The sequence below is a fragment of the Trichechus manatus genome, unplaced genomic scaffold, assembly GCF_000243295.1.
Source record: "Trichechus manatus latirostris isolate Lorelei unplaced genomic scaffold, TriManLat1.0 scaffold00004, whole genome shotgun sequence".
Lineage (NCBI taxonomy): Eukaryota > Metazoa > Chordata > Mammalia > Sirenia > Trichechidae > Trichechus > Trichechus manatus.
The window spans coordinates 33,421,514-33,443,300 of NW_004443940.1; the positions used below are offsets into that span (position 1 = coordinate 33,421,514).

At 45.7% G+C, this 21,787-nt stretch overlaps 1 protein-coding gene across 1 annotated transcript in view; it reads right to left on the minus strand.

Moving 5' to 3' along the window:
• Positions 1-21,787, minus strand: part of VWA3B (von Willebrand factor A domain containing 3B) — a 203,925-nt gene that overhangs the window by 19,275 nt on the left and 162,863 nt on the right. The window contains 1 exon segment of the mRNA XM_023731983.1: positions 19,216-19,418. Within this exon segment, the coding sequence (XP_023587751.1) occupies positions 19,216-19,418 (203 nt within the window).

Below are 21,787 nucleotides of genomic sequence, written 5' to 3' on the forward strand. Positions count from 1 at the left end.
TCCCATGTATTGTATCTTAGGAAGTTACTTGAAGAGGTACTCCATGGAAATGAGGGTGTAAACCAAGAAAGAGAGATGTATAGAACCCAGGAAACAGCAGGATTCATGCCACAAGAGCAGGAAAGGGAAATGTCAGGAGGAAAGCTATGCAGAGGGCATAACAGCAGGAAGAGTGACAGGAAAAAATGAGGACTTAGAAATCCTGGAAATACATACATACATAATCTACATAAAAAATATGACTCAAACGTAAAACAAACTAAGTTGTGGCGTAATTTCCACTAACTGAGGGAGTAAAGGTAATGAAAGTCTTTTGCTTAATGCTAGTTAACATTCTTCCATTGGTCAATGTATCACACAGGGCTTGAAAGAGGAACATGTACTCCTCAATCATGACTTGGCCCAGTATTGAACAATATTTACCCAGCAAAAAGTGCAAACACTTAAAAATTTTTTTTAAACATTTATAGTCAAGCTTCAGAGAGCACAATGTTGACAACACAATGATCTAAATGCAGCTCTTTGAACATATGAATGAAAAGAGGGGGTGGGGAAGCACTGGCATGGTGTTACGGATTGAATTGTGTCCCCCAAAAATATGTGATGTAAATCCTAACCTCTATGTCTGTGGTTATAATCTCATTTGGGAATGGGTAGTTTTTGTTAAATTAATGAGACAGGAGTGCAGGGTGTGTCTTGAGTCAATCTCTTTTGAGATATAAAAGAGATTAAACAAGCAAGGGAGTAGGCAGAGATGGGCGAAGAGAAATGCCAAGCCACATGAAGATTGCCCAGGAGCAGAAGCCCAGAAGAGACAAGGATGTTCCTATAGAGCCGACAGAGAGAAAAAGCCGTCCCTTAGAGCCAGGGCCCTGAATTCAAACTTCTAGCCTCCTAAACTGTGAGAAAATAAATTTGTTTGATAAAGTCATCCATTGTAGTACTTCTGTTATAGCAGTACTAGATAACTAGGACAGAATTTGGTACTCGGAGTGGGGTGCTGGTCTAACAGATAGTTAAAATGCGGAAGCAATTTTGGAATTGGGTAATGGGTAGAGGCTGGAAGAGTTTGCCTTGAAGAGATTGTTGGTAGAATCATGGCCTTCAAAGGCAATTCTGATGACAGCTCAGAAGAAAGTGAGGAGAGCTGTAGAGAAAGTCTCCATTGTCTTAGAGAATGCATATGGCACCAGCAACAGAATGTTGCTAGAAATGTAGATGTTAAATATGCTCCTGGTGAGGCTTTAAAAGGTAACGATGAACATGTGATTGGACAGTGGAGGAAGGGCGATGCTTTTTATGTAGTGACAAAGAACTTGTCTGAATTATTGTCAAATGCTTGGTGGAAAGTAGAACTTGTAAGTGATGAACCTGGATATCTGGCTGATGAGATTTCTAAGCAATAGTTTAAAGGGACCAAATGGTTTCTCCTTGCCGCTTAAAGTAAAACGCAAGAGGCAAGAGATGGACTTAAAAATGAACTGAGCAAAATGAAAGCAAAACAAAGATTTGGAAAATTCTGTTGTATAAACTAAGGACACGTGTCCTAGAATTTTCACCAATGACTTGGCTACACAATCTTTTGTTAAAGAGATTAAGCCTGTGACTGATGGATCTAACCAATTACCACAGCAGAAAACCCATCAGCTTAGACTAAAGGGGGCTGAGAAAGAAGAAAAGGAGAGGACGCTGTCTGCCTCTTGGAATTCTACAGGCAGGAAACAGGCCAAAGGAGCTACATCTGTTGTCCTCCAAGAAAAGAACCATCCCCAAAGCAACTCTGAGAACAGCAGAACTATTGGAAGGAGTACAAGAAGCAGGGCCTTCTTGGTTTCAAACGGTGGAGCCACGGTCTCTTGGATCTCAAAGGGTAGGGCCACAGACTCCTGGGTTTTAAAGAGTAAGTTCTTTGCCAACTTGGTTCCAGGGTGTGGGGTTGCCATTAAGGTGTCCCAGGGGAATGGGGATGCTGCCCATAGCTGAGGGGTCCGGGATGCTATGCCCAAGGGGCAGAAGAATGGGGCTTTCCAGGGCCAAGGGGGTGGGGTCCCCACTCAGATGGACTAGGAGAACGGCGCTGCCCAAAACTGAGGGAACAGAGTTGCCATCCCAATGGGCCTGGAAGGTGGAGCTGAAGCCCAGGGCTGAGAGTCTCACACAAAGACTTGTACACTAGCGTTCGTATCTCTGTTGTTCAAATTAGCACAAAAGTAGAAACAATGCAACTATCCACTGACTGAGGAATGAATAAATGAAACGAGATATATATCTGTACGAAAACAAAAACCCACTGCTGTCGAGATGATTCCGACTCACAGGGACCTACGCAGTGGAATATTATTTACCCATTGACGTGAAATATCCAGAAAAGGCAAATTTAAAGAGAAAGAAATGGACCGGTGATGGCCTGGAGACGGGAAGCACGATCAGAGATTGACTACAAACGGGTATGAGGGGTCTTTTTGGTATGATGGAAATGTTCTAAAACTGGATTGTGGTGATGGTTGCAAATTCTGTGAGTTTACTAAAGACACTGAATTGAAATAGGTGAATTTTATGGTGTGTAAGTTATACATCTACAAATCTGCTTTTTTTAAAAAGAAGTAAAATTAGGCAGCCATTTATTTCTGGTCTGTTCTATGTAACTGATTCAAGTGAATGAGCAAAAGGGAGCTTCTGAATCTACTTAAAAGACAAACCACCAAACAATAGTTTAGCTTAACGAGTACAGAATGCCTGCCTTGAGCACTGTGCTCTTTTAAGATCTATCTAACAGCAACTTGAAAGATTAGATAGAAAACTTAGGGGGCAGTGAACTTATGTTAGTTAAGGAGCCCTGGTGGCGCAGTGGTTAAGAGCTCAGCTGCTAACCAAAAGGTCGGCGGTTCGAACCCAGCAGACCCTCCACCGGAGAAAGATGTGGCAGTCTGCATTCTTAAAGACTGACAGCCTTGGAAGCCCTATGGAGCAGTTCTAGTCTGTCCCATAGGGTCACTATGAGTCAGAATCGACTTGATGGCAGTGGGTTTGGGTGGGAGTTTATGTTAATGGGGGAGGAACAACTCAGAAAAAGGAGGGTGGTACGACTTGGAGAATGTCAAATGCCACTAAATTGCAGGTGAAGACGTGGTTGAACTGGTGTATGTTTTGCTGTGTATATTCTCACCACCACCAACAAAGAAACAAAACAGATCATAAAAAAGCCAACAAACAAGCAACAACAAAAATAAACCAAATAAGCCTTTTTTTCTCCAAATCACATACTGCAGAAATGGGATTTTCCCTCCTAGGCTTTTTTTTTTTTTTTTCCTTCCATTTTTCCATTTGTTGATCATTCACTTATTAACTCTTGGGCTTCTCAAAGAAATTAGTCCGTCATCCCAATCAAAGTGTGCATTCAACTCATTCTCCAGCTTCTCCTCTTCGCAGACCATCAAACGCCCCTCTTCTCCATGATACAAAGCCCAATATGAAGCGTTTTCACGCGCATTCTGATGCCGCCTTTTTGCAGTGCTGTAGCTATATCATAAAGAAAGTATTCAGCGCATACTTTACGAGTTCATCTGCAGCCCCCCACTTAAGGAAGTCTCTAATTTATGAGTCAATTGACTAGAAAAATTTGAATAACTTCAGGCAGTCTGAACACCATTTGCTTTTGGGTCATTATTCATGTTCAATACAGTTTGGGTTCTGGAAATAAGTGGGCTCATTTCCATGGCGTCCTGATGCTATGGGGTTTGTTAGCAGCCATTTGTCATTTGGGTCTGTTTGGAGGTGCTTTTCAGGTTCATGGAAAGAATTGGGTGTATCGTTTATTTCCTCAGAGAATAAAATGTAGAGCCAGGTTCTCAGAAGTAAGGAATTAGTAAGCTAAGGGGCTAAGGCCTCTTGAAGGAATTGTGGGACATTATCAAGTCTTCAGACCTGTGTTGCTTATAACCCCTGCAGCCATGGACAAAAATGTAATGTGAGGACTACTCTTTTTTTTATGATGTTCCCATTTAGCTGATTTTGCTCGGGTCCCTCCCTTCTCACGGAAGTTTCACTTTTACTGAGGCAGTCAGTATGTCAAAGAGAATAGCCCAACATCCTTGGCGGATGGTGAATGTTATCTGTTTCTGGGCTTTCATCCAGAGAAGAAACCTAAGCAACCCTTCCACGGGGCATTCAGATGGCCTCCTGCAGTCTGCAGATAGCCTCAAAGGGAGGAGACTAGGCCAGGAGAGAGGAGCAACAGGGCCCAGTGCTGCCTCAGCTGGCTGGGTGACTTCGGGCAATCTTTTAACCTGGGCCTCAGTTTCTGCCTACACAAAACGAGGCGACAAACTAAATGATACCTACTCATACCCTTTGCTGTTGAGTTGATTCTGACTCATAGCAATCCTACAGGCAGAGCAGAACTGCCCCCATAGAGTTTCCAAAGAGTGCCTGGTGGATTTGAACTGCTGACCTTTTGGTTAGCAGCCGTAGCACTTAACCACTGCGCCACCACAGTTTCCAAATGCTATCTAACATTCTCTAATTCCATGTTTCTGCCCAAGACAGTCTAGTCCTTCCAAGCACACTGAGTCTGCACTCCATGGAGAGAGTGTCAGGCCACGTGTATACACGGACAGGGAACGAGCAGGACACCCTGACCTGCAGTTGCTATAATGTGAGGGAAATGCACTGGCTGTAACTATGAACGTAAGCGCACAGTGTGCCTGTCAACATAACAACAAACCTCGCAGTTGCCAACAGGAAGTTCCTCGATGGAAGGAAGACTCTGTGTAAAGTATCCTGATTATTGACAGAATCTGGGATCTTGAGGATCTAGAATATGCCAAATTAAAAACCGACGTGAAGCTGCTCTCATCTTAACATAAAACTGAACTTCCAAAGCCACCTTGCTTCACGCCACCCATGTTCACATCAAGGACCAACCAGCCAGGGAGGTGCTGCTGGTCACTGAGACGGCCGGATAGTCTCTCTGCCTCCAAAGGAACAAGCCGGTACTCCAAAAGGAAGTCGACACCGATTCCAGAAAGACGTTGTTGGTTGGTTTTTCTTAGATTTCATCAATAGACAAACCTTTTATTAGAATCTGCGCCCAGACACATTCAAAATTTGTTTCCAAAATTCCAAATAAGTATAATCACGTATTTTATTTAACTAGCCCCTTTTTATCTCTTGGAGTCCTGGTGGCGCAGTGGTTAAGAGCTACGGCTGCTAACCAAAATGTCAGCAGTTAGAATCCACCCACCACTCCTTTTTATCTCTAGATTCCAAATATTGATTCTTTCAATGGCCTAGCAGAGCCAACCTATGAGATTGCTTTCCACACGTTCAGAACAGGACCAGAGGTGCAACTCTGGGGTCAGTTGCCCAAAATACCCTGCAAACTCTTTTTTCTATGGTTGTTGCTCACTTTCCAATTCATCTAATACGGAACAACCATTCACTCTGTGAGTACCTTCTCTGCATGGCTAACAAAAACGAATGTCTTTCTAAATGGCTGAAAAGTATCACTCCTACAAATCATTTGCACACCAGTAAGTTCACCCAAAAGGACCAGCACAGATACTAAAGGCTTTTTACAAGTAACTTACTCTGTTGTTGTTGGGTTTTTTTTTTTTTTTTTCTCCTGTTATTTCTATTGGAAAGAATACATTTCTGGTTGTTTCCACAAAACATCAAATTAGTAGCATGCAGCTTTATGAAAGGAAGCATTCACACCGCAGCACACTTCAGGACTCATTCGTGTCACTGCACACTCAGTTCCGCTACGTCACCAGATAAAGTCTGCTGGTCAGAGCCAAACAAACCTATTGGTCCAGCTTCACTACAATGGTTCATCCCACAGAAACAAAGCACTGGCTTTCCAGGATGGAAGGACCTCTTAGCAGGGCAGCTAGACACCCCATCCCTTCAGCCAGAATGTCGACAACACTGCTCCACCAAGATGACATCCCGCTGTCCTGAATCTTGCCGAAGACTTTAGAGACATTCCACAGCCCTATCCGTTTCCTGCTGTGCCCCACCTGTAAGCAAACCAGTTGCCATCAAGTCATTTCTGACTCCTGGCAACCCCGTGTGTGTCAGAGCAGAACTGAGTGCTCCACTGGGTTTCCAGTGGCTGATTTTTCAAAAGTAGATTGCCAGGCCTTTCTTCTAAGGTGCCTCTGGGTAGACCCGAACTTCCAGCCTTTCAGTTAGCAGCTGAGGAGGCTAAGCATTTGCACTACCCAGGGATCCCCTACCCCCCACCCCAACACACCATACAAACAAGCCCCTGGGCTTTAAACAGAGGGGGCAGGAGTCAGAGGGGGTGGAGAGTGACAAAGAGGAACGCTAGTACTAAAGAAAGAAATAAAGCGACGTTTTTTTAGGCTAAGGGACACAAGAATAACTTGCCGCCGGCGTCAGGAAGGAAGTCGGATGTGCAGTCTTGCAGGCAGTAGGGATGATGTCCATCAAGTGATTTGATTTAGCCTTGTCTACAAAATTCCGACAACCCAATTCAGTTCTTTGCCAAATTCAATTTCTAGGTGATGCACAGCAGGAGCCCAAACGGTGCCTCCCTCCTCTCATTCCACCTTAACCGCAAGGTCATGTCCCCCGGTTTGCGTCCGTGGCAGAGTGAAGTTCATAAAGGCGATGCTTCGAAACGTTCCCACGCCATAGGCAACACATTTCCACACAGGGGTACGAAATCCTACAATTGAACTAAAACCACTCTGGCTCACAACCTTGTTACAAAACTGCTACTAGATAGTTCTCCTCTAAATCATTGAAGTCCGCACACACAGCCCGCACGGTCCCAGCTGCAGCTCCGACATACTTTTCTGTCCGTGTTTTGTCCCTAAAGCCAACCAAGGCCTGCTGTCCACTATAATCAAGATAATTCATGTCATGCCGGCGTGTTTTGACCTTCTCTCTCTCTAGGATACCTAATTATAAGACCAGAACACTTGCAAACTCCACGAATGATTCAACTCCTTTCAAAACCTTGGTGCGCCTGACAGGGCCAGCCGGAGGCATTTCCTGGCCTCCGCTATCCTCCCCTCATTTAGATTCAGAGCGGTCACCTCCAGCCAGAAAGTATCTGGGGTCTGCATTCCTTTTAGAAGTGGTCTCTGGAGAGAGGAAACTGTAAATCAGGAGTGGCAAATGGTCCAAGGGCCTCCCTGGGTCCCCAGGCCTGCTCCGCTGACTCACTCCAGCACATTTTCTGCGCAGCTCCTCTAGGCCGTGGGGTGAGTGACCCCGCCCACGTAGAGGAGCTGGAAGGCCTTAGTACACTCTCCTTCCCAGGCCTTCACATTTTAACAGGAGGCAAAACGCTGCGCCAAACAAGCGAAGCTCTAAGTGGAATTTCTGGCCTCAGCTCTGCCTGACTGGGGAGGAAGCGGCCTCCTTGCAAGCCCTGTCTGAGCGTATCTGTAGCCGTGTCATAAGCACAACAGGTCAGGGTACAGGCTCACAGGGACGCTGGGGACGGTCCACAGGAGTCCAAGGCTGAAAGGGGAGCAGCAGCTCAGAGGACACGCAGGGGAATAAATGCCCCCTTTAAGTAGTCTGGAGCCCCTGTGTAGTGCAAAAGGTTAGCACTCTCAGCAGCTAACTGAGAGGGTGGAGGTTTGAGTCCATCCAGAGGCACCTCAGAAGAAAGGCCTGGTGATCTACTTCTGAAAAATCAGTCACTGAAAATCCTATGGAGCAAAGTTCTGCTCTGACACATGGGGTTGCCGTGAGTCGGAAGTGACTCGAGGGCAATTGGTTTGGCTTTTTGGTTTTAAGTAATCGAGGGTACTTAGAAAAACAAACAAAACCCATTGCTGTTAAGTCGATTCCGACTCATAGTGACCCTATAGGACAGAGTAGAACTGCCCCATAGGGTTTCCAAGGAGCAGCTGTTGGATTCAAACTGCCAACATTTTGGTTAGCACCCTTAATGCTTAACCACTGCACCACCAGGGCTCCCTAGGGTACTTAGCCTTGCTTTAACTTAAAAGTCAAAGGCATGTAGGAGCCCTCCCCTTCTCAAGTCAGGACTAGTATATATTACACTCAGGAACAGTATAACTTTAGAAAGCACAGCGTGAGAGGCACACGTTCCCAAACCTCTGTATCATCTCCACTTTCCTCTCCCCAGCGATCCCTGAGCCCATCACGCCCACCACTGACTGGGTGAGCCCCTGGCCTGAGTCTCCTCTCAGTGGGTGGCACTTTGCGTCCTGTGGTGGTTCCTAAGATGCACAAGGAACCACTGGATGGATGAAGGCCTGAACTATGAAATACCCTCTTAGTCATCTAGTGCTGCTCTAACAGAAATACCACAAGTGGGTGGCTTTAACACACAAAAGTTTATTCTCTCACAGCCTAGGAAGCTAGAAGTCCAAATTCAGGGCGTCAGCTCCAGGAGAAGGCTTTCTCTCTCTGTTGGCTCTGGGGGAAGGTCCTCGTCATCAATCCTCCCCTGGTCTAGGAGCTTCTCAGCACAGGGACTCTGGGCCCAGAGAACCTGCTCCGCTCCTAGGGCTCTTCTTGCTTGGTAGTAGGAGGTCCCTCTCTCTCTGCTCTCTTCTTTCTCCTTTTCTCTCTTGTAAGATAAAAGGTGATGCAGGTCACACCCCAGGGAAAGTCCCCTTACATCAAATCAGGGCCATGACCTGAGTAAGGGTGTTGCTTCCCATCCTAATCCTTTTTTCACATAACCTAACCTTGCCTCATTAACCACAGACAGAGTTAAGATTTATAACACGTAGGAAAATTACATCAGATCACAAAATGGCAGAAAATCACACAATACGGGTATCATGGCCTAGCCAAGTTGACATATATTTTTGGGAGACACAATTCAACCCATGACGCCCTCCCAGAACCTCAAAACCAGCGCTATGGAGATGAGTTAATCACTCTGAAAGCAAAATCTCCAATTAAACATTAATAAATAGCAATTTATAATGAGAAGTGAATTTGCTCTGTGAACTTTCACCTAAAGTACAATTAAAAAAAAAAAAAAACAGAAACCAAGCTAAAAGTGTTAACAATAAAAAATAAAGAGTCCCTTCACTTGGGTTTTACTCACCTAGAGCTCTATAATGTTGCTTTGTAAAGAAAATTAAGACTAATAGTAAAGGACAAAAAAAAAGCAAATTAGAGGCTTTTATGAAAGGAAGAACTTTTTCCCCTTGGTAGCAGCAGAAGAACCTGGCAAATATGCATTAGATTCTGAATAACGTTCTTCCCCAGCTTGAGGAACAAACTTATAACAACTCCGCAGAGACTATTCCCCCATCGCTTTTTGGGGGAAAAGGCAAAGAAGAGAGAAAATTTTGAAATGTTTGCAATATTTCACTCTGAGAATTACTGTAGCTTTGAGATTTGTAATTTGGGTATGACTGATAGTTATTTACACGTTGCTACTCCAAGAGATAAACAGAAGATACACCTTGAGCCACTTCTGTTCTATTGCCTGGCCTGGGGGCTACAACCAGCTTTCTGCTTTATACAAATATCTCACACGAGGCCTTTGAGGAAACTTTCAAGGCCTCTCACTCTCTGTACCAGGTATTCTGCTTCTACCCACCTGTCCGCGGACCCACTCTCTGCCCTTCCCAGCCTGCTCCAGGCCCCAGGAGGCTGACCCCAAAGGACTACTGTTATTGTTGTTGTGGGGCGTTACCGCGTCAGTTCCGACTCATAGTGGCCCCATGTGTGACAGAGTGGAGCTTCCCTGTAGGGTTTTACTGGCTGCAGTCATCAAGGAAGCAGATCGCCAGATCTTTCTCCCGCAGCGGGGTTCAAACCACCAACCTTTTGGTTAGCAGACAAGCACTTAACCACTGTGCCACCAGGACTCATCCCCGAAGGACGACAGCACCCTATTTCCTTTGCTGACTGGCTTCCCGATGGGTCAGCCAATGGGAGACGCTGGCAGAAGTAAGAGGGCAGGAGGCGGGAGAAGGCCTGGGGATTGGTTCCCTGCTCTTGGTCTCTCTCCCCTACCCACCCTCCTACGGGGTGTCCCGTGGTTCTCACAGGGCTCCAGAACACTCTTCCTTCCCTTGCTCCTTCAGGTCCAGGGGTGATATGACTTCCCGCTGTTGCTGGTCCCTGTGTGCCTCAGTATCCCCCTGCTGACTGCCTTAGATCTGCCTCCATCTCTGGGAGCAGTCCACTAAGGCTTCTTCATTTGAGTGACTGAATGGGGCTGTTTCCTGCCCGGGCCTCAGACAGGACGGCCAGGACCAGGTGCTTGCGTAGACGTCTGCCTAGGCAAAGGGTAAACACAGACGCAGGAGAGAGCTGGCATCTGCCCAGCTGAAACTCCAGCGAGTAGAGCTGCCCTTTGCGTCAGAGTGAGAAGATAGAGCAGCTGCAATCTGCGTCACCTCAGGGATGAAACCCGTGGCTGCCGAGTCGATTCCAACTCACAGTGACCCTGTAGGACAGAGCAGAACTGCCCCATCAGGTTTCCAAGGCTGTAATCTTTCCAGAAGCAGACGGCCTCAGCTTTCTCCTACGGAACGGCTGGTGGGTTCCAGACTCTGACGTTTCAGTTGGCAGGTGAGCGCTTAACCACTGTGCCACCAGGGCTCCTCAGGGACACTCAGACAGAAAGCTTCCCCTATGATATCTGGTGACAGTGTTACAAATCAGTGACTACACACGGAGCACATATCTTGGCACTGGAATAACAGTGGAGTCATAATAAACAGTGTCAGCAATTATGCACATTATCCTGATTATAAATAACCAGATAAACGCTGTTTAGGTAATACTTAGTTTGTGGGAGTTTGCCTCCCTTTCTGTTAATTTTCTTCAATGACTGGTATTCCTCAGCAGGATTCTCTCTTTCAATACCCAGCTAACTGTGGCTAAATCATGCGGCTGGCACGTTTTCTCTGACATCCTCTGGGCAAATCACAGTCACTCTGGCCACACCCCCTGCCACCATCCCTCAGAAGCCCACGTGGGGTCCCGTTCCCACAGGTTAGCTTATCACCGAGGTGCTGACTGGGAATGGCGTGACCTGAATGCACACGTGCCATTCTTTCTGTGATGGCAACTTCACTGATGCACAGTCTAGACTCACTAACCCCCCGCCTTCACACCAAGGGGATCTAGGTGCCACTGGACAACAATTCCCAGTCCCTGGGGAGCTAGTCTTCCCACCAGACCCGAAACAGCAGCAGAACAGACTCCACGTTTTACTAGTGGGGTGGGAAAGCCTGACCAGCCATAAAGTGTTCTCCCGAGAACTGCAAAAGAGTGGAAATGCAAGAACAGCTGGTCCAATTACTATCTGGGAGCAAAAGTAACAACTCTATTTATTTTGATGTCACTTCCTACAGCTCACAGAAATCTCCCTCCAAGTCTCCCCAACTACGTTCTCTTGCATATGGCGTCCAAGTCACAACTCACGTTCTTTCCAGGTTCCAACAGTCTCCTCTCCTCATCCTCCCAGCTCCACCTCACCCAGCCTTGTCCCAATCCCCTCCCTGTGTGCAGTCTGCTAACACTCTTTCTCTTGGACGATTTTTCTTGGACTGGAGCACGCAGCTCACCATTCCTGAAGGCCACAAGCTCCGGATTCCTTGCAGGTCACAAACATGTGCAGCCAGCTGTGTGGGTGAATTTCCAAGGCCGCCTTTAGGGTTGCTTACAGCTGCTTACGGCTTCAGGAGATTTTCTGTCTCTTTGCTTTCCAAGGCGTCAAGTCAGGGGCCTGGATTCTGTGGGGCTTACTCCAGACAACATATCTTATTCACTCTTAAAATGCTGCAGGACAATGGGGCTGGGCTGCCCTAGACCAGGCTCCCAGGAGAACTACGAAAGGTTAAACTATAATTCACAGATGCCTTCTGGTGATGTCTGCCACCGTGCGGCTCTGAGGGCTCAGGGCTGGCCGCGAGCGGTGAAATCAGCTACAGTGACAGCAGGGGGCTGCTGGTAAGGCAGGGAGCCTTCAAGGACACCTTGAAATTTCAGATTTCACATTTCTCCTTTCATTACGTGGCCAGAGAGCCAAGCACCTGTCTCCAGGGAAGCCACAGAACTAGTGGATTACGGAAATGTGGCTGTTGGGTGCTGTCTGTGAGTCAACTCAGACTCATAGCCACCCTATATGACAGAGCAGAGCTGCCCGATGGGGTTTCCCAGGCTGTAATCTTTACAGGAGCAGATCACCAGGTCTTTTCTCCCACGGGGCGGCTGGTGGATTCAAACCACCCACCTTTCGGTTAGCAGCAAAGCACTTTACCATTGCACCACCGGGGCTCCTTGGATTATGGAAATAGGGGAAACAATTACACAGTCGAGCATGCAACGTGTCCCAGCTCAGGCTGTGGGGCAGAGCAGGTGGGAATAATGGTTCCCATCTTAAGTCTGATCTTGGGCCCAGGGAAGTGCTGCTGGCGAAAGCCTGAGCAGAAAAAGTCCCCACCAAGAGATAAATCACGAAACTGTGCCAAACTCAGGAACCAACGGGGCAGCTGTGCTGGGTGCCAGCGCCACTGCAGAGGATGGCATCAGAGAGCCACAAATGGTCCACCCTCCATAGTGTGCCCTAAACCAAAAGAAACAAACCCCATCACTGTCAAGTCCATTAGACTCATAGCAACTCTACAGGACAGAGTAGAATTGCCCCATAGGGTTTCCAAGGAGTCGCTGGTGGATTTAAACTGCCGACCTTTTGGTTAGCAGCCGAACTCTTTACTACGCCACCAGGGCTCCAGAATGTGCCCCACCCCATGAACCCCAAACTCATTGCTGTGGAGTCGGTTCTGACTCGTAGCGACTCTATAGGACAGAGTGGAACGAAGGCTAGATACAGTGACCACTCCCTGTTGAACACACGTGAGAATTTCTGATTGGATCCCATTCCAAACGAGTTTTGATCCTTTCAGCACATTTTCCCACACATTATCGGTGAACTCTTGGAGTTCTTACTGATTAGCAGAGGGGTTCTTCCTCTCCAATTTACAATCATTGATGAAATCTTTGGCCTTTGCTAAAAGAATTTAAAATGAGGCTACATTTATTTACAAATAAGTAAGAATGACTTGCATCTGTGATGTTATTTCTCACCCCAGCATTTCAAAAGGTCTCGAAACCTTTAGCTTTGGTCTCAACCAGTGTTTTTTACACAGGAAGCTGAGAATCATTAGTGGATCATGACAAAAGTGGAGTAAAAATATCGAAATTCGTAAGACGTGGTAAGGAGAAGTATTGTTTTAAGAAAACAATATACAAGAACTTCCACAGCAGAGGGCCATGTTGAGAGTAAGCTGGCAAGTGTGAACTTCCTCCTATTCCACACCTATGGACAATTGTCCCAGGCACCTGGGTGCTCCTCTGAACAGACAGTGGGGGCAGAGCAGTGAAAGGAGAGCCTTAGCCCCGATCAAGAAGGATCAGCAGTGAACCCATCAAAACCATTACACGAACTCAACACCTTCCGTCAGTCATGCTCACCCCACAAGTTCCCACCATCTCTTTCTGCTTTCCTTCCCTACGAAGCTCTTGAAATAAGTCTTCACTTCCTATATTCACTTCCTTGGCTTCTACCCACTCCTCCACCTACTGCAAACTGTTTCTGTTCCCACAATTCTACTAAGATCACTAATGATCCTTCTCTTGCCAAATCAAATGGCTCTTTCCTGTCGTCATTCCGTATGCCTTTCAAAGCCCACTGAATAATGTTAACAGTGGAAATAGCAATAACAGGTAGCGTGGTGTGCGGAGGGCACTTACTGTCCAGCACTCAGTGCTAAACACTGCCCTGAGCATGTCACGGGCATGTTCTCACAACCATCTTTACGTAGGTATTTTGATTCTTCTGTTTCACAGATGAGGAATCTAGGCCTAAGGACTAAGTGTCTTAGTCATCCTGTGCTGCTATAACAGAAATACCACAAGTGGATGGCTTTAACAAACAGAAATTTATTTTCTCACAATCTAGGAGGCTAGAAGTCCAAATTCAGGGCATCAGCTCCAGGGGAAGTCTTCCTCTCTCTGTCGGCCTTCTCATCAATCTTCCCCCAGACTAGGAGTTTCTCTGCTCTGGGATCCCCGCGTCCAAAGGACGCGCTCTGCTCCCGGCATTGCCTTCTTTGTGGTATGAGGGTCCCCCTCTCTTTGCTTGCTTCTCTCTTTTATATCTCAAAAGAGATGGGCTTAAGAAACTTAATCTTGTAAATTTCATTAATATAACTGCTGCTAATCCATCTTATTACGTCATAGTGATAGGACTTACAACACATAGGGAAATCACCTCAGATTACAAAATGGTAGACAATCATACAATACTGGGAATCATGACCTAGCCAAGTTGACAGATATTTTTGGGGGGAACAATTCAATCTATGGCACTAAGTAAGCCCACACAGCTAGAAAGTGGCAGTGCTGAGACTTGAATTTGGATCTGTCTAACTCCAGAAGCAGGCTCTCAATCACCGCTCCTCCTCAGGCTCTCACATCTACCTCAGGCCTCCTGCTTCTCTGACTTTCCTGCCTTGGTCCCTTCCACTGTCTCTTCTCCCTCTACCAGCACCTCAAATGGCCCTACATCTATGTCATTGTCTCAGACCTCTCTCCTAAGCTCCAAACATTCAGCTCCCTCTTGGTCTTCCTCACCTGGATCCCTATCTTTCTGCTTTTGCATGGCTGTTTCTAAGGATCACAGGGACCTAAAGTGATCATCTACTCTTCCCTGAAAACCTGCTCTCCTGATTATAGCACCTCTTCCTCTTTGTTCTTTCATTTATTCATTCAAGTATTTATGAGTACCTGTGAGGTATAGGGTCACTATGAGTCAGAATCGACTCGACAGCAACCAATTTGTTTTTTTTTTTTTTTTGGTTTATGAGGTGTCTGGTGATCTGTTCCTATAAAAATTACATCCTAGAAAACCCCGTGGGGCAGTGGTACTTTGTCGCATGGGGTCGCTATGAGTCCGAATCGACTCGACGGCACCTAACAACAACAGTATGAGGTGCCAAGGACTATTCCAGGCACCAAGAGTACCCAGAACACCAAGACCAAGTCGCCATGTTTATCCTAGTGGTGGAGAGAGACACAGACAGATAAATACAGACTATCAGGTAGGGATAAGTGCTGTGAAGAAAACAAACATTCGATAAGGGGTTGGAGAGTGACAGGGTGTTTAGATGGGCTGGCCAGGAGAAGTCTCCCTGAGGGGCAGACATATGAGCAGAGCCAGGAGGGAAGCGGTCAACAGCACCCCCGTCCATGCAGCTGTCTAGACAGAAATGTTGTGGTCATTGTCAACTCCGCCCTCTTGCTCACCTCACATTCATCTGCTCATCAAGTCGCGTCTCTTACCCATTTCCTCCACTGTTCCTGCTTGGGTCCAGGACCTGACATCTCTCAGCTGGGCTATTGCACCTGATTTTGGTCTTTCTCCTCTATGCCGGGTCTCATCTTTTGCCAGAATAATCTGTTAATGTCTCCCACTTGCCGAAAAATTCCTCACTGCCTATCCACTTCCTACAGGCACAAGTTCCTGATCGTTAGCAGAGAATTCCAAGTCCCTGGTGCCATCTTCTGATGATCTTGTCTCCTGCCACGCGCCCTGCTGAACATATCATGTGCTTCCCCACCTTTCTGCTTTTGCATCGCTGTTTGTCTCAAGAAAAATATTTCTCACGCTCCAACCCCCAAATTCCTATACATCCTTCCGAACCAAATTTCATTAACCTTCCTCTGGGAAGCCCTCCCCAACTCCACAGTTAGAATCGGTCACTTTCATCCATCTTCCAGTTTTTCTTTGGGTATGCTTCTTTTATGGTATTTATAATACTGCTGTGAGTATCTGGCTTTCATTCATTCGATAAATATTTGTCAAGTACCCACTGTATACCAGGCCCACTCTAGGTGTTCCAGACACGGCTACAAATAGTTGAACAAGGTTTCAGTTCTCATGGAGGAGGTTACATTCTATTCCAATATCTGCCTCCTCCACTAGGCTGGGTCCATGTCTTCAATGCGGTTAAAAAACCCCACTATACGTCTAATATGTAGGAAATCACAGTGGGAGAGAGAGATGGATGAGATGGAGGAGACGGCTCCTCCCTGCCTGGGATCTCTCACGCCAAGCACAGAACCTGATCCATGGTAGGGAGTTGTTATGGATTGAATTGTGTTCCCCCAAAATGTGTGTCAACTTGGCTAGGCCAAGATTCCCAGTATTGGGTAACTGTCCACCACTTTGTCATCTGATGTGATTTTCCTATGTGTTGTAAATCCTACCTCTATGATGTTAATGAGGTAGGATTAGAGGCAGTTATGTTAATGAGGCAGGACTCAATCTACAAGATTAGATTGTGTCTGGAGTTAATCTCTTTTGAGATGTAAAAGAGAGAATTGAACAGAGAGACAGGGGATCTCCTATCACCAAGAAAACAGTGCAGGGAGCAGAGGGTGTCATTTGGAGCCAGGGTTCTTGGACTAAGAAGCTCCTAGTCCAGGGGAAGATTGAAGACAAGGACCTTTCCCCAGAACCGACAGAGAGACAAAGTCTTCCCTTAGAGCTGGTGCCCTAGATTTGGACTTCTAGCCTCCTAAATTGTGAGAGAATAAATTTCTGTTTGTTAAAGCTGTCCACTTGTGGCAGTTCTGTCATAGCAGCACTAGATAACTAAGACAGGAGTCAACAAACATTTCTGGATGAAGAGGTTAGCTTCAGTGGAAATTAATTTTATTCCCACTTTGTCGATAAGCGAATAAAGAAATAGAACAGCTAGTTCATATCCTGGAACATAAGCATTTGATTGCCAGCATTCCAGACAAATTCAGGAGAACACACTATCTTTGTTCTGAATCACTAGAGGCTTCTTTTCACTCCATCAGTAACACTTCCCATTTGTAGGTTTAATGTAAAGTATACATAAAGGCACCAAAACCAAAAACCAAACCCGCTGCTGTCGAGTCGATTCCCACTCATAGCGACCCTGTAGGACAAGAGTAGAACTGCCCCAAGGAGTTTCCAATGGGCGGCTGGTAGATTCAAACTGCTGACCTTTTGGTTAGCAGCCACGCTCTTAGCCACTGCACCACCAGGGCTCCAGATAAAGGCACAGACGCTAGCACACCCTGCTCTAAGGCAGCAGTGTCCCCTAGTCCCATGTGGGAGATCTATCATCTGGAACCTGTAATTATGGTTGGGAGAGCATTTCAGGTAACGCTTCCCAAGGAAACGCTAAACAGCTCTTCGAGGAAGTCACTTCATTTGAATAACATTAATGGACATAAGATGTTTTGTGATAAAAATTTTGAATTCTGCACAAAAGGCATAGCTTTCTACCTTGAAGAAAAAAACTGTGATTTTTCAGGGGAAAAAGAAAATTAAAAACAAACAAAACAAACCACGGGAACCCAGAGCAGCAAATACAAAATTGAAACCAAGGCAAAGCTAGCATCACTTGGCAAAGGCCGAAATAAAGACGACGACTCCCAAAGGTCAGCTCTTCGGGGATTTTTTTTTTATAGATTATCATATGGTGAATATGCAGCCCTATTGGTGCAGCAGTTAAGAGCTCGGCTGCTAACCAAAAGGTTGGCCGTTCGAATCCACCAGTTGCTCCTTGGAAACCCTAGGGGGCAGTTCTACTCTGTCCTATAGGGTCACTATGAGTCGGAATCAACTCAACTGCAACGGGTTTTTGGGTTTTATGGTGAATATCTGAGAATTATCTAGAATTCAGCAGGGCTTCAAATGGGTTTGAAGCCCTCGAACTCAGTGAGTTGTCAGATGGATTCTTCCAGGGCTACATATGCACGCTCAGTCAGAAAGGGTGGTGTTACGCTGGCAAGCCATATCTAGAGCCTTGAAATGTTCACGCTCCTTAATTCAAGAATCTCACTTCTAAGAATTTATCATAACAAAATAATTCGACTCTATGCACCACAAGAGTCACTAAAACATTCTGTGACCCTGTAACTCAGACCTGAAGCCACTCCTGAAGGCCACCTTTCAGCCAAAGGTTCGACAGACCTGTGAAACACACGGTAACACGCGTGAGGAAAGTGCTTCTTAGTTCAGTCGAGTCGATGAGACCAAACGGGCAACACCTGCCCGAAGGCAAAGACGAGAAGGCAGGAAGCGCCAGGAAAACTGGACGAATGGACATGGGGAACCCAGGGTGGAAAGGGAAAGGGGGATTGCAACCAATGTCACAGAACAACTTGTGTATCAAGTTTTTGAATGAGAAACTAATTTGCGCTGTATAAAAAAAACACAAAAAACATTATGTGAAGGATCAGAAAACTGGAACTAACCCAAACATTCAACATCCAGTGAAGAGTGAAATAAACTGGGACACGTACACACCATGGAATATTATGTAAGAACCAAAATATCAATCTGAAGTTTCCATAAAAACACAGAAAAAGTTCATGGAAAGTAAATTTAAAAAAAAAAAAGAATATAAAATGCTTACGGATACTCGGCCTGTATCTATGCAAAATAAATTTATTCAAAGAGAAAAAAAAGACAAACTAAAAGAAAACACTCCAAAGGGGTAATAACACAGCAGCCTGATTGTAAATTATTTTTTCTTTTTAAAAGGTTTGTTTTATTAATCATGGTAATTGTAATGCTTACTAGAGGCTTTCAGTACTAACTACTTTAAATGCTGATTTTATCCTCACAACAACCCTCTGAGGCAGGTACTATTAATACTCCTGTTTTACAGAGATGAAAACCAAGGTTTAGAGAGACTGAGGTGAGGGCTGGACTCAGTCACTGAGGCTGGGACTCCGGTCTGCCTCACACCCAAGTCCAGGCCTCTGATCACTCCGTCATACTTCTGTTTACTTTTGTTTTCCCTTTAAAGAATGTACTGAGTAAAAGGAGCCCTGGTGGGGCAGTGGCTAAGAGCTCGGCTGCTAACCGAGTCCACCAGCTGCTCCTTGGAAACCCTATGGGGCAGTTCTACTCTGTCCTGTAGGGTCGCTATGAGTGGAAACCTACCTGATGGCAATAGGTTTGGTTTTTTTGGTTTTATTGTGTAAAAAACTAAGGTCACAGTAAAATTAAATGGCATTTCCTTTCAATAAACAAAGTCCTGCGACCTTAACTGGGCTGGCTATAACTCTTTTGGCAATCAGGGTGGAGGGGCGAGGAAGCCAGATGTAGGGATGGAGAAATGACTCAGGGCAGGCAGGGAGGACGGGCTTGGAAATATAGAAAGCTCCATGACCCCCACCCGCCCAGTGCCCTGCTCACGTAATTCTCCTTCTTGGCAGCCTCCTGGAGTTCCATGGCCTGCTGGATGTACATCTTCCCAGCTAAGATTTCATTTTCCAGCAACGACAGCTCTTTCAATGAAATGGGCCAATTCAACCGTTCTAGTGCCTCGTTTAAAGCTACTTTGTTTTCCAAGTACCTCATTGGTTTGTCTGCATCTAACCTAAAAAATGACAAAGAAGAAGAAAGAAAGTGTGACAATAACAGAAAAAATACGGTAAGATGGCTTCTTAGCCAACCCTCCCCTGAGAAACAGCTGTCAAAGCAGGTGCTGACAGTCAGAGTCTTGCCCACTGGTCCACTAGGACTTTGGTAGCTTGCACAAATTACTTGTAACAATCTGCTGTGAATTATGGTAGGCAATTCACCCCATTATCTCATTTGATTAACTAATTTTTTACGAGTCTGAAATGCTCGTGAATCCTTTCAACTCATTTTCCAGCATATATGGAGCTCATTTCTTTCTCCGTAGGTCTGACATGTGAAGAACCAAAAATCAGCCTCAAAGAGATTGCACACAACGATGCCTGTCAGTGACTCTGGCAAACAATACAACCCACACCACATCGCCTCAGTGCAGTCACCCTTCTTCTGGCTCGTTTTAGGTGATTTTGATCTCCTTTCTTCCTTGCAAGCCTAAATGGACCTAACTTTCTGGCTTCACTGTTTTGGTGCATGCAGAACAGAAGCCAACTTTCCAAGAGCTGATGGACCAGGCTGTGGGACTCCAGGGGCAGCCAGTGTGTGGTACGATGGCCCAGGACCTGGATTCTATTTCTAGTCCAGCTGCTTCTGAGTCACACACTTTTGGAAGAAGTCTCTGTGTGTGTGTGTGTGTGTGTGTGTGTGTGTGTGAGCGAGAGAGAGAGAGAGAGAGAGAGATAACAATTCATAATTATCATTCTTATTGCTGAAAGCATCACTTACTTCCTCTAGATGTTGGATGTTGGAAGAGTAATCCACAAACAAAGCTTGTCTCCAGAAGATGGTGAAAAATTCTTACTACAAATTTAAATTAAGTTTCCTAGGCTATGTTTTTAATCTACTCATGGTGGGAAATGTTTCTACTGTCAAATTAATAGTGTTCCAGGGGAAACGTTTTCAGGGAAATACAGGAGGTTTCCAAAGGGCTGGGGTGAAGGGAGAGGATCTCATTCATGTGCTCACCTCTCTCCTAATGTGAAAGAGCTGGGGAGTCAGGTCCAACGGCTGTTCTACGCTGGACTGTGGGCTTCGGAAAATGAATTCTACAGCTCCTTGGCTAAGTGCAGAGCCCTGCTGGCACAGTGGTTAAGTGCTATGGCTGCTGACCAAAAGGTTGGCAGTTCGAATCGATCAGCCACTCCTTGGAAACCCTATGGGGCAGTTCTGCTCTGTCCTATAGGGTTGCTATGAGTAGGAATTGACTCGATGGCAATGGGTTTGTTGTTGGTGTTGTTGTTTTTTGTTTTTGCTAAATGCAATGTCTCAGAGTTCATCTACCCCTCAAATGAGTACAGAACTAGCCTTCTAGTAATCCACTATCTAAATGAATCTTATAGTTTAAAAGTAAAATTAAATCCTTTCCCAATTTAGATAGATTTCACTATAGTTAAAAACCGTTCTTTAGAAGGCTGCAAAAAACTCCCCCCATTGCCATCGACTTGATTCAGACTCATAGTCGACCCTACAAGACAGAGTAGAACTGCCCCATAGGGTTTCCAAGCCTGTAATCTTCACAGAAGCAGACTGCCATATCTTTCTCCCTAGGAGTGGCTGGTGGGTTTGAACCACCAAACTTTTAGTTAGCAGCCCAGCACTTAACCACTGCTCCTCCAGGTCTCCTAGAGGGCTGTAAAGTACAACCAAGTAGATATTTTTCAAAGAGAAACAATCACTGTCTGATTTCAGATACAGGAAATCAATTGTTAAAACTTTTAAAAGGCATCACACGTGCCTAATGCTGCCATTTCCAATAAATAGACTTCATTCATTAATTCATTGAACAAATAATTTACTCCATGGCTGCTCTGTGCCAGGCGTGCCGCGTCCCATGAGCTGCTGGGAATTCTCTGATGATAAACAGCTACGGTCCCTGTGCTGTAAAGCTTCCGACCCAGGAGGGAGATACAATGAGCAGGAAATGAATAGTTACGGAGCATACATAATGATAGATCACGACCAGCTCTAAGAAGGAAACACACAGGTAGTACCAGGAGAGACAGGAGGAGCCGCAGGTGCGCAGGAGGACTCTGGAGAAGTGACAGTCACAGGAGCCTGCCATGCAGAGTGCGGGTGGGACATTCCAGGCAGAGGGGGCAGCATGTGTGAAACAAATGGGGGTCAAGTAAATCTAACAGTTCACACGAACAGCCATAGGGAGCTTCAGCAGCATAAGCAAATATACTACATGAAAACCTGGGAATGGTGTTAGAAGAAGGATTTTGTTATTTAAGTATCAGGAATATTACCACATGAAAACCTGGGCTTTGGGAATGGTGTTAGCAGGAGGACTTGGTTATTTAAGTGTCAGGAATATTACCACATGAAAAC